This window comes from Manis pentadactyla, chromosome 2 (assembly GCF_030020395.1).
Source record: "Manis pentadactyla isolate mManPen7 chromosome 2, mManPen7.hap1, whole genome shotgun sequence".
NCBI lineage: Eukaryota > Metazoa > Chordata > Mammalia > Pholidota > Manidae > Manis > Manis pentadactyla.
Window position 1 is genome coordinate 90,940,073 of NC_080020.1, and position 13,475 is coordinate 90,953,547.

General features: G+C 35.8%; 2 protein-coding genes across 10 annotated transcripts in view; one reads left to right on the forward strand and one right to left on the reverse strand.

Moving 5' to 3' along the window:
* The window catches only part of SGTB (small glutamine rich tetratricopeptide repeat co-chaperone beta), a 44,927-nt gene extending 35,092 nt beyond the window's left edge, over nucleotides 1–9,835 (forward strand). For 3 of the 4 annotated variants that reach the window (XM_036887959.2, XM_057494854.1, XM_036887960.2), the window contains 5 exons: nucleotides 1,333–1,471; nucleotides 1,576–1,638; nucleotides 5,505–5,542; nucleotides 5,792–5,875; nucleotides 6,952–9,835. In XM_036887959.2, the coding sequence (XP_036743854.1) occupies nucleotides 1,333–1,471; nucleotides 1,576–1,638; nucleotides 5,505–5,542; nucleotides 5,792–5,875; nucleotides 6,952–7,063 (436 nt within the window). In that variant the 3' untranslated portion in view covers nucleotides 7,064–9,835. The remainder of the gene's footprint in view (nucleotides 1–1,332; nucleotides 1,472–1,575; nucleotides 1,639–5,504; nucleotides 5,543–5,791; nucleotides 5,876–6,951) is intronic. The other variant, XM_057494850.1, reaches the window with a different exon arrangement.
* A 217-nt stretch (nucleotides 9,836–10,052) lies between these two features.
* The window catches only part of TRAPPC13 (trafficking protein particle complex subunit 13), a 55,982-nt gene continuing 52,559 nt past the window's right edge, over nucleotides 10,053–13,475 (reverse strand). For 4 of the 6 annotated variants that reach the window (XM_057494838.1, XM_057494835.1, XM_036887957.2 and 1 more), the window contains 2 exons: nucleotides 11,504–11,654; nucleotides 10,053–11,379 (listed from right to left, as the gene is read on the reverse strand). In XM_057494838.1, coding sequence (XP_057350821.1) covers nucleotides 11,272–11,379; nucleotides 11,504–11,654 — 259 coding nt within the window. In that variant the 3' untranslated portion in view covers nucleotides 10,053–11,271. The remainder of the gene's footprint in view (nucleotides 11,380–11,503; nucleotides 11,655–13,475) is intronic. The other 2 variants (XM_036887958.2, XM_036887956.2) reach the window with 1 other exon arrangement.

Sequence of the window (13,475 nt, forward strand, 5' to 3'; positions counted from 1 at the left end):
CACTCCATTGCAACCAGAATTAAATCCAGATGCCAAATCACATGGTTGCATGTGATCTGGCACCTGATTATTCCCTGACCTCACCTCTATCTACATGTTGTTTTTTGTGCTTCCTGCTTACCAGCCTTTGTCCTGTTCCTTAAGCCTACCAAGCTTGCATTGTTCTAGGGCTTTTGTGTTTACTGCTGCTTCTATTTGGAATGCTCCTCCTCTGATTTTCCTATGACTGTTTTCTCCTCATTAGTCAGGTGTTTTCAGTGTGGCTGCCTTTGAGTAGCTACTCTCTTCATTCTCTTTAATATTACTCTTTCCTATGTGCATGTTTATTGCTTGTCTTAGGATGAAATTTTTTTAAATGCAAGAACTGTACCCTTCCATTGTGGATTCTAAAATAGTGCCTGGTGCACAGTAGGGTATCAATAAATATTTATTGACTTGATTATTTGAGGACTCCGATGAATTACCTTTCATGGTTGAGTGGTGGAAAACTAATTAGGTTCTGAGAACTTTCCCGTGGTTAGGCACTGTATTTTATCTAGATCATAAATTTGTGAGGTCAGTCAGTCAAAAAGAGATGGGGTAATTGGCTAAAAACAAACCTAGAATAAATATAAAACATCAATATTATCTTTCCATATATACCGTTATTGTTTAATTTGAAAGTAATTTTCCAGTAAACACATTCTAACTAGGTGGAGGAAAACAAAAATTTATAAATAACTCCTTGACCAGTGCCTGAGAAAATGTGTTATATCAAATAATTTGTTGATTTGTAAAGGATGCTAATTTTATTTGTTTAACAACGAGTATGTCTTGTTCAGGAATAGTCAGCTGATACACAATAGCTATTTTTATTTTTTTAATGACAAATTGATTTATTGTGGCTCAGTATCTTTTTGCTAGGAAGGAAGAAAGTCGGACATTATAATTCACAAATCTAGTTCAGAGTCCTTAAAATGGTTTTGGAATCATGGAGTTATATGATCATAGGATTGTTAGTCAGTTCACATATTTGTGGAGCTTAATCATTCATAAATCAAATTACTTCACATTTTTTACTTAAAAATGGAAGTGTAGGTAAGGTTCATTTCTAAGCATTAAGTTCATGATTCATATAGGACAGCCAAAGTTGTCAGCAAGCAGAATGGAGAGAGTCTAGATTTAGAGAATCTTGGAATTAGAAGGAATTTTAGTGATATTCCTGTGAATCATAGTACAATGGATAAATGACATGTAACCTGGATTCAAATTAAATACTAAGACAGACATTTGATTACGTTTGTGATGTCTTGATGCTCATTAAACATATATCTTATCATCTATCCTTTTCAGGCTGGCCCTCACTGCCATAAATAAATTTGAAGAAGCAGTTACAAGTTATCAAAAGGCATTAGATCTTGACCCTGAGAATGATTCCTATAAGTCAAATCTGAAAATAGCAGAACAGAAGTTAAGAGAGGTATCCAGTCCTGTAAGTTATTAATGCCAAATGGGGGAAATATTTTCTGTTATTCACAGTTTGTTGTAATAAAATTGTAGTAGTTAGAATAATTCTCAGATATAATTTTTTTACAGACAGGGACTGGACTGAGCTTTGACATGGCTAGCTTAATAAATAATCCAGCCTTCATTAGTATGGTGAGTCTATTTCCTTTTTTGCTCTGCTGGCTCTTGTTTTCCTTAGAGCTATATAGTTCCAAAACTTCTTTGAAATGAATAAGGGAGCTTCTGTGATAGTGGTTGAAGTAGAGTCGTGATATGATGTTATAGCTCAGGTTTTTAATCTGCTTATGTACCTGTTTGTGAGAGAGGCATGGGTAGACTCCATGGATTCCCTGGAATGTATAAAAATTTGTGTACATGTGGATATGTGCATTTTCTCTAGGGAGCGAACCATATTTTTCATCAGATTGGCAGAGGGGTTTGCAAATCTATGAAATTAAAAAAAACACTCTCTTACATGAAGGGAGGCCCTAGGAAGACATCTAGTAATTGTGGTCTGAGGATTTTGGCTGTTGTGGTTCCCAAAACTTCTCCCAGTATTGTCTGTTTCCTTTCTAAACTTTAAGTATTATCTCATATATATGTAGTCCATCATTCAAACCAAAAAAATCACTTATGGATCTTTTTGAAAATACATGCTCTGGTCTAATATGTGGAAACTATGATTTAGTGGGTCAGAGGTGTTACCTGGTATAGAGAGCACCTTGGGTGACTATACTTCTGGCTGAGAGCCAGTCTACCACATGTTATGCCCTTGGAAGGCAGTACCACTTTCTATTCATCTTTGTTCCCTTCAAAAAGTGTATCTTGGGTCCACTAAATCTTCACTTGAGTTGAAATGCACAGATGGCTTATTCCCAGTGAGATGAAGTCTTGAGTAATTGGTAGGTTTTGAATGATTGATAGGTTTAAAGCTATTAATAGTTTAAAATTGGTAGTTGAAATCTTTGTAGACAGTAGTTAATTTTTGAATTAACAACCCTGAATGTTAGGAAAGCCACCACTTGCTTTTATTACCAGAGAGAATTGTTTGCTTGATTTGCAGATAATTCAGTAACTCTCCTTGAATCTCAGGACTGAGCCAGTGAAATTGAAGTTGGCCTTCAATTTGTCAGCACATGTCTCTTTGTATGTTTGTGTGATATTTTTGAACACTGTTACCTAACAGCATGGGTTACACTATTGCAGCAGGATGTGGAAATGGATTTCCTTTAGCTTCAGATTCAGTTTAGCCCTCAAGATGCTGTTTACTGAAGTGAGGTATGAGACGGCCATGTAGGAGCTGTAAAAGGTGTGGATTCAAAACTTATTGTGTGACCCTTAAAAAGATCAGGTTGATAGAGATTAAAAGAGGGTTTTTGGATGGGCAGAGGATCTGACACTTCTCCAAAGTATGTTTCCAAATGTCTCCAAAACGTACGTTTCTCCAAAGAAGAAATATGGATGGCCAACAGGCACATGAAAAGATGCTCCACATTGCTGATCATGAGGGAAATGCAAATTAAAATCACAATGAGAGTACCTCACACCAGTTAGGATGGCCACCATCCAAAAGACAAGAAACAACAAATGCTGGCGATGATGCGGAGAAAGAGGAACCCTCCTACACTGTTGGTGGGAATGTAAACTATTCAACCATTGTGGAAAGCAATATGGAGATTCCTCAAAAAACTAAAAATAGAAATACCATTTGACCCAGTAATCCACTCCTAGGAATTTATCTGAAGAAAACAAGATCCCTGATTCAAAAAGATACATGTGCCCCTATGTTTATAGCAGCACTGTTTACAATAGCCAAGACATGGTAGCAACCTAAGTGTCCATCAGTAGATGAATGGATAAAGAAGATGTGGTACATATATACAATGGAATATTATTCCGTCATAAGAAAGAAACAAATCCTACCATTTGCAACAACATGGATGGAGCTAGAGAGTATTATGCTCAGTGAAATAAGCCAGGTGGAGAAAGACAAATACCAAGTCATTTCACTCATTTGTGGAGTATAACAACAAAGCAGAATAGAAGGGTCAAAATAGCAGTAGACGCACAGATACTAAGAAGGGACTTGTAGTTTCCAAAGAGGAGGGTTTGGGGAGGCTGGGAAGGGAGGGAGAAGGGAATTAAGGGTCACTATAATTCGCAATCTCAATGTGGGTAGGTCACGGGGAAGGCAGTACAAGTAATGACTCTAACATCTTACTACACTGATAGTGACTGCAGTGGAGGGGGTGAGGACTTGAAAATATGGGTGAATGTTGAAACTACTCTGTTGTTTATGTGGAACTATCATAAGACTGTATATCAATGATACTGTAATAAAAAAAAAGAGGGTTATTGGAGAAAGCAATTGGAATTACAGAGCTGTTGCATGTGTGAGGGACATAAGGAAGCCTGCTTTCCTCAAGCTCAGAGAGGGCTTTGCTGGCCCACTCAGAGAGCTTTCTATATGGCCCTCAGTTTGGAAGAGAGTAGACTGGTGTCAGACCTGCCAGCTGAAGAAGCTAGCTGCAGAATTAGCTGTGTGTTTAGGAAGTATTTGTACAGGTGGCAGTGGGGTGGATGTGTGTTTCCTGTGGATCAAAGTGAGCATGCATACTTATGAGATAGTTCCAGTCAGAATCTGCATAAGAGGGCCTTCCGGAAGGTGACAAACCCCAATGCACAGTCTCCAGGAGAGGACTCCTGATAACTTGGGACAAAGCAGAAGTCATAGCATCCATCCCAAGAGCAAATTACCAGTCTCAGAAAATAGATGAGAAATGTCCAGGAGGTTGGGAGAGTCTGAGTGTCTGAAGAAACTCAGAAAGTGCCCCATGAGAGAACCAGAATGGTTTTAAGCAGTGACACCAAGGCAAAACCATTAAGACAGTACCAGTCACCAAGTAACTTTCCTGACACCTCTTACTCTGTTCCTTCTAGTTAACCCTGACCCTGGAGGGCCAGAACTGAGTCAGTAAGCTGGGGGAAGAGGAATAGAAGAATCAGGGGTAAAAAGAGCAGCCAACTGTGCCCTTCTTTTCTAGTGCAACTGGCAGATCTGTGGTAGGCCCATGCTGGGAGAGGAAGGTTTTACCTGTACATGAAGTTTTATGTATTTGGTTATTACAGTGAGCAAGACATTAACTACTGAAATGGAGGTCAATTTTTAATTTAAAGTGACTTAAGATCTGCTTTATATTTCTTGTATGCCCTAGATTCTTTAAGGAGAACTACTTTTGCAGAATCCGATTAGAGAGATTGTGCAGCAGAATGTTTGTTTATAGCTCATCAATCCGGTTTTTCTGTGCAATGCCCATAGTACTTGTGTTGGCTCAGAGACACCAATCCTAACCGAGACTCAAGGAGAGTTACTGAATTATTTGCCAGTCAAGCCAATTATCTTTATGGTAATAAACATAAGCAGTGGCTTTTCTAACACCTCATTTAGGGTCACTGAATCAAAAAGTTACTGTCTCCAAAGATTTAAGCTAAATGTAAATTTTACAGAAATGTTGACAGTACCAATTTGAAGCAAAAAAGTTGTTATGTCTTCAAAATAGAGTTTTAAAAGTGCATGCAGTGCAGGCATTAACAACAACGTCTCCCACTGTATGCATGGGAAGGATTGAAAGCCCTGAGCCCCAGAGCAAGGTCACACCTCTTAGGGTGCTCTTCTCAAGTGGGCCCTCTCAAGTGCAGGGAATTCTTTACACTTCTAAAGTTTCTATTTTTCCTTTTGGCTTTATTGATCTAATCAACAGTAGTAAGTAAACTCTCAGTATCCTTACAGTGGTGTCTGTAATTTCTTTATCTGTGCAATGTATTTTTAATGCCATTCTTTTCTAGTACCTTTTTTTTTTTTACATTCCCATTCACTTTGTATAGCACACTATCAGTCTACAAAATGTTTATACATACATGGTTTAGCTTTCATTCCTCTGCTTTTTTCTAAAAAATCTTTGTTAAAGATCCCTAAGTATTAACTGCCTTTAATGAGATATGCCATTTTTCAATTCTAGGCAGCAAGTTTAATGCAGAATCCTCAAGTTCAACAGCTGTAAGTATACAGAAAGAGCATACTACATTCCCCCCTTCTACTTGCCAAGCTCCTAATTTGAGCACATCAGCTCAAAAATGATGAATGTTAAGTGATAAATGAATGCTAGTCCCCCGGAACTTAAAGACATGCACATTTAGCCTAACCTCCTACTCATTGTGGGTATATTTAACTGATTCTTCCCTGGCCAGTATCTTACTTGCTAAGAATATATGCCAATCCTAGTGATCTATATCTTGCCTACTCTAGAATGTCAGGAATGATGACAAATGCCATTGGGGGACCTGCTGCTGGAGTTGGGGGCCTAACTGACCTGTCTAGCCTCATCCAAGCGTAAGTGTTACTTAAAATAGAAATAGTAAGAAAGTATTTTAATGTCTTGTAGTTTGTCTCTAAGGTGAGGGAGCAGAGCTCTTGTTTTTAATTTTCATCTTCTACTGCTGGTGTCAGTGGCCTCATTAGTTATTAGATCTAAAAGAAATTTATAAACTGGGATTTTCAGACTCAAGAGCAGGAAGATCCAGATCCAAGAAAAATTTTTTCAGCAGATTTGAATACTCAGGGATGTAGATGAAAGTCAGATGTCTAAAGTATGTATTAATTTAGGTAAACATACATATTTCAGTAGAATATAGTACATATATTCATGTTCAGATAATCTAGGAAACTATTTTATTCAAACTTTTTTAGTGCATGTCATCATTAAAGGAACACCTTGCATCTTCTTACTTGAGCACATTACTTTCACTTCTATCTAAATTTCTTAAGATACTCTTTCTGAATTGCTTTTTGAATCTGTGTATGATGCTGTCACTGGACACTTTATATGAAGCCACAATTATTCTCTGTTGTTTGTGATCACGACTATGTAATCCTACTTGTGATACTGCATTTTTAGTGATCTTTAAGTGATGCAATTATAGTGATATCTCAAACTTGCAATTGAGGGTCACACACTTAGGAACTTGTATTAAATTTGTCTTTTTAACCATCAGTTCTGTTGGGTGACTTCTATAAGCATCCCAAGATGGGTGTGTCACCTGTCATATGGGAGACTCTGAAGATTTGACTACAAGAGCAACTACTTTACATTATATTTGAGCACATAGAAAAAGCATATACTTTTTAGCCTTTTGCTTATTTGTAGTTAAACACTAAAGGGAGTGGATTTCACCCATTTCAGGAACTCAGTAATTTGTGAGCATGGATGTTTTGTTTTTTATGAAGAATAAGACTTCATTTTAATAAGGCCATATGGAGGCATTGGTAAACTTGCAGGTACTAAAGTTGTGATTCTAAAACTTGTTTTTATAGAAGTTTCCTTTGGGTAGTACCCACATCCTTTGCAGTTCTTTCTTCTTGGTGTCTGGAAATTCCCTAATTCATACCACTTTGCCTCTTTACTACAGGGGACAGCAGTTTGCTCAGCAGATACAGCAACAGAATCCTGAACTTATAGAGCAGCTTAGAAATCACATCCGGAGCCGATCATTCAGCAGCAGCGCTGAAGAACATTCCTGACTTGATCACGGACCCTAGCCCAGATTGCAAATGGTTATGGCTCTGAAGTGTTTGCTGCAGATAGTGGCCCCAAACAAACAAAAAAACAAAAAAACTAAATAAATCTGTCTAGAGTATAGGTTTATCATGAACAGACTTGAACATAACATGACTCCTTTGTAAATGATCAGTAACCTTGACAAATGCTAATATAGCACTTGACAGGGTCCATTTTCAAACCATTATCGTATTTGTATATTAGACTTATTAGCAGAGTATATTTATTGAACAGTAGGGCTGTGTATTGGTAAGTTCTCTAGCTCCACATTCTTAAGCAAACTTTTTTGAAAGGAGAGATGACCAAGAGGAAAGGTTTCTCATGCTGGGTTAGAAATGTTCTTGCCACTGAACAGCATGCCAGAGAGAAATTCGTTTTCTAGGTTTAGCTTTGATAGTGCTATCAGTAATAATGTAAGGACTGGTACTGTCTTTAATGCGGCTTGTTCTGATGGGTTACAGGAAATCTTAAGAGCTGGTGGAAAGCAGCATGTGGTAAAAGAGCGGTTATTTTGAAAAGAAGAAATAGATGCTGTGAATGTATAGAAAGTGAAGGTAGGATGCTCAGGTTTTCAGCATAGTTAATCTTGCTTGCAATTTGGTACTGGTAACATCAGCATGGCCAGTTATGCAAAGTACATAATAAAATACATTTAGAAATCCTTAATGGTACTGTAGGTCAGTTGTATAGCTATTCAACTTAACTAGCACAATTTCCCCAGTGGTAACTTTACCATGAAAACTCAAATATATCTATGTTTAAATAAGGCAATGGCTTGGCCCTTACCTTAAGGATTTTCTAAGTGGCATTTAAGTAAGTTGCTATAAACACTGATTTTTAAAAAACAAACTGATTTTTTGATGGATTTCAAAAGCATCACTGATATTGCTTGTTCATGCAATCCTCTGCTGTAATTTTGCTTGGCATGTCGCTTTTATGCTTAACCTTAATTTGATGCAACTTAGAGAGCAGGGGACAAAATATTTCATTGAAATTAGAATACATGTTAGTGGAGAGAAGTGGCATTAAGTATTACTGGCATGGCTCTAACTACAGTGATGGATGACACTGTTCTAATTGCAACTGGAATTTCTCTTGTTAATTATGAAATTGATAAGGTTGGGTGGATATGTAATGATTTAACAAGTGTTCGGAGAGAAAACAGAAAGGAAATCATATAAAATTAAATTAGCAATACTGATGATGATCAGGGTCTTACTATAACTGTTCTTAAAAGACTAATTACAACTAGTGGGTATCTTGAAGTTTAAAAACCAACTCTTCCTTTCTTTCTTTGCCTTTGTGAGATTAGAAATGTTTCAATAATTCCACTTTAAGAATCACCTGGGGAATTCATTGCAAGTGCAGATTCAGGGCCACACTTTCAATTTTTATTTAGATCCTGTAATAAATCCTACGAATTACCATTTTAAACAGAACAGTAGGTGGTTCCACTATAGGTGCAAGGACTCTTAATTCAGAGCAACACTAGGTTAGAGAGTTCTCCTCAGTTTGATTAGCAAATACATAATTACGTGAACTCAGACTACAACAAAGATTTGTATGAACCTACAGTTCTGGCCAGAGAACAGCAGGACTTAAATCCTAGGCTCTCTGACTTAAATCTCCTATATTCTATCTAAACCAACTTAATTTGTCATGAAGTTAGATTTATCTCCTAAGGTTTAAGTTTATATAGAATGAAGTACTAACTAATCACATGAAAGTGATGACTGTGATGAAAAAAAAGCAGAGTTGATCCTTAAGTAAAAATTAGTCACTCTTATCCATTGTTGAGTGAGAAAAAGTTTCGAACATAACTATCTTCAGTGCATTAAAAATGCTTTCAGGTTAATAAAATTGGCAAGACTCTACCTAGCTGGCTAGGAAAACAGAGAAAACAAATCAACAGTATCAAGTGAAATGGTATATTACTACAGCCCCTATACACATTAAAAAGATATTTAGAAACACTATAATTAACTCTACATCTATATGTTTGACATCTTAAACAAATTCCTTGTAAGATACAAACTGCCGAAGCTCACTGAAGAAATAGATATAACCTCTAAAAAGAAAGCTACAAGCCCAGTCAATTAACAATGAATTCTATGAAACATTTAAGGGAGAAAGAGTATCAGTTCTACAGTTTCTTCCAGGAAATAGAAGAGAAGAAAATACTTATTTTTGGTTATTACTCTGATACCCAAATCAGACAAGGCCATCATAAGAAAAAATGCTTTAAAACAATGTCTTGATTTACTAATATCTGTAGTTAAGATAGCCATTCTTTTTACACAAAGTAACGGGAATTGGTGTATTTCTTCCATTTCCATTATCTAGCTTTTTTGCTAACATATCACCCATAACAAATCCAATCTAGAGATCTGTTCCATATACTTGGGTTTCTGTTCTATTTAAGCCATTTTTGCTCTCCAAGTACATTCACGATTTTGAAATCTCTGTATTGCAACATATTTCAAGAAAGTTGTATGTAGTTGAATTGTGCTGGATACTCTTAAAATTACAAGGAATGCTCCAAATATTATACTTGTCTGGAACAAAAGGGCATTAAAATGAATCTTTATACACATTCTACTTAGGAATGATTTCCATCAACCACATTTCATTGTAGTAGCTGTAGCTGTTATGATGCTATGTAAAACTTAAAGCATCCTTTTTATGCAAATGACATTTTGATTTAATGTATTAAACTGTTTATCTAATTTTTATAATATGGTTTAAACAGATCCTTTCTCAGATGACATATCTAACCTTTACTTAAAGAATGAACAATATGTTTCCAGGGGATTGCTTATAAAGAGAGACTGTATTTAACTCAAGTTATACAGCAGATTCCAATTGACCATCATACCTTTTAAATTAGCAACAGAAGGTTCAGTCATGAGAAGACGCTTGAAAAAACAATCGAAGTACCCAGTGCAGTGGCTATAAAGTCTTATTTCATCATTTAATCAATCTTAGTCATTATGGAAGAAAGTTCAATTTTAAATTGCTTGCACTTTATTTTGCACAGACATTTCATTAATTATTACTCCAATTTAAGGGGCGAATCTCATTCTGAATATGGCTTTGATTTTGGACCAATTTGTCATGCCAATAAATAATTCTGCATTTAAGAAAAACCAATTTTTGTATTTGACTTAATGCACTTACATTTAAGCAATTATATATACATCCTTGAACTTCAACTTACCAAAATAAGTTTCTATTTAATGGCATAAGCTTTTGTTTTTCTTACAAAACATTGAAACTTTTATTACACTCATTTGCAAAGTTGTTACAGTCTTAACTTTCTGTTTGGCATAAGTTAGTGTGATTATATGTAGAGATAAAAATTTTAATAATATTAATACATGATTTAGAGTTCAAAATCAAGTATCGGAAGCTAGAAATCCTTCTTACTTTATGTAAGTAAGTGTTATTTTTCAATAGGAAAACAGCATTTTTTGGGTTTAAAATTAGAAAATTATGAGGGTTTAGTTAAAAGTTAACAGTAATAAACAGTCTAAGATATAAAACCAATTCTGATCTGCTGTTAGTAACTGAAACTGAGACGTGTGTGTGTTTCTATGTATATACAAATACAGATACATACCAAAAACTCACATAGTATTAGCAAATGTCAGGTTTTAAGAAACAATTGCATTTTTGAGATCAAGGTCAGCGAACTATGGCCTGCAAGCCAAATTCAGCAGGCTGCCCTACTTCTGTAAACACCACTGTGCTCTGTCTACTGGCTGCTCTTGCACTACAATAGCAGGGTTAAGTATTTTCAACAGAAACAGCATAGTCTGGAAAGCCTAAACTATTTAGTATCTGGCCCCTCACATAAAATGTATGCTGACTCCTGTTCAGATACTTGTTAAGGACAAATGGCCTCAAATACAGAGCTTTAGGAGAACAAACTTCAGTGGTCATGTGAATGAAATGAAATAGGATACACATAGAAAATGTACACATGTTCATTTAGAATATAACTCACAAGATAAAATAGGTTGAAGGTTGCTGTCAAAACAAATATTTAACATTTTAACAGTTTTACAGGAGAGACATTTAAATAATATACACTTATTTTTTTGCTGTTGGATTTCACAAAGGTGACAAAAATACAGAAAGTTTTGTGAAAGCACAACATTGGAAGTTTTCTTCAGCTTTCCACTTTAATGGCCGAAGATACCACACAGACTTGTGCGATGTCATCGTATTCATATGTCCTCTTTAAGAAAGTGTCTGTTAGTCTTAAGCCGGAGATGCTCTATTGAGAGAAAGATACAGGGCTCAAGATTTCATTCATTAATTATTACAAGAGAAATAGGGATATAACATATGACTATGAGTTAATAAACCCCCAAATACTCAAATTATTGAAAAGTGCGTACTTGCAGCCCCTGTACTGAAGACAGCAGGGTCAGGGCAAGGCAGAGAGAGGAACTTGGATGCAGCTTTCCAAGCTGTCTTCCTGAAATGCCACACCAGTGGATGGAATTGGTATTGCACATTTCCAAAACCAGATCCATAGTCCTTTCACTGCTAAAGGAATCAGAAAAACAGGAATAAATCTCGCTCCTTTCACAAAGGGGTTACAATGATGTTCCTTCTGCTATTGCCAGTGTATTTGTGTTCTGGATGTTCATTAGGAGACTAAAAACCACAATCTGAAATAATAAGTCATTTTTACTTCACTTAAATTAGAATCAGGAAAATGAGAGGAGATGGCATCTTCAAGGGTTTAAAGTGGCACTGAGACTAAGCTGCCTGTCCAGCTCCAGGCCTTCTGGGCCTGTCATTGAGCACTGGCTCCTTCGTGCTGATTAACCACTGTTAATAGCTTTGCCACTTCTCTGGGGGACTTCCAGACATTTGTGTCTAACCTTGTTGCTATGTATGCTTATTTGTTAGGTACTCTACAGGAAAGAGAAATGAGTCTGGTCTGGTGCTTTTGCTACTTAACCTATTTCTTTACCACACAGAAAACAGAAAATCACTGACAAGATTTCTAATAAATAAATACTATTCAGGTTTTATCACTGTTAACATGAAAGACTACTTCTGCTTATAACTGATGTACCAGTTCAGCTTAAGCATGTTAAAAAACTTTTAGTGAAAGTATGCACATTACTTAAAAAAAAATAACCAATAGGCTCATAATAAAGTCTCCTACTCTACCACCATTTATGACTACTTTCTTTTTTCTCCTTTTTCCTTATAGTTGGCTCTGTATTTTAAATACTGAAATTTTAATTTATTGGCTTTTAGATACTGATTTAATAGGTATCTGTATCCCCAATAAACATTTGAAAATTTTCACTATGTGCTACAGACCAGGTTAGATACACTACACAGATTTTCTCATTAAATTTCACAAAAATACAGAAAGCGTATGTTGTGTGTGTGTCTGTAGTATGTGGTGGGGAAGGATCCCACTTTTATAGATGAGGAAACTGAAACTCTAAGAAACAAGTGCTTTTAGAAAACTTACTTAAATCACCAAAAAACTCAAAAAAATATAAAAGCACATCCCATATGCACAGATATATCCTATATATTTACCCTGTGTGTACTGTTTACAGAGCTCCTATGATGTGGTAAATATTGCATTTACAATGCTGGGGTAAGATATAGTCCTTTCATCTAGTGAGAGAGAAGCTAATTAGTATAGTAAAATATATGAGCACTAAAAAGCTATATTAATATTACTATGATAAACAAAGGAGTTATTAACTGTACCTAAGAAGGTCGAGGAAGCTTCATAGGGGAAGTAGCTATTTTTATAATTTTGAAGGATGAGTATTTCCTATTTTCCTAATATCATAAAGTTGGAATGGTTAAAAAGGATTATACATTCACACTGAGAATTGGATTTACCACTGCATTATTGTCAAAATGCCCCAACTAATAATATATACCAAGTAGTAACACAAGTTTTAGCAAAAGTGATAGCACTGGGATTTAATCTAGGTTTTCCTGGCTTCAAAGTCCTGTACTCTTTGTTTCCCAATAGCTGGATTATATGCTGTCTTTATTATCCAAATCCTTTCTTCCAATCTATAACTGCCTTACATTAAAATCATAACCAGTTTTTGCTTAAAAAGATACAGCTCAGGTATTAAGTATGGCTCAGAAAAGTTTATCTCATTATATTAAATCTATAATGTATTATTCCATAAGAACATGCTAGTTCATGCTTTAGTAATCTGAAATATGAAGGAAGTGTAAACAATGAAAATAACATAGACTTTGAAGTCAAACACACCAGGTTTCAAATTCTGGCTCCATCTTTTCTAGCTCTTTGAGCTTGAGTAAGTCACAACCTCTCAGTAGGCTTTCTTTTGTATATAATGTGAATAATTA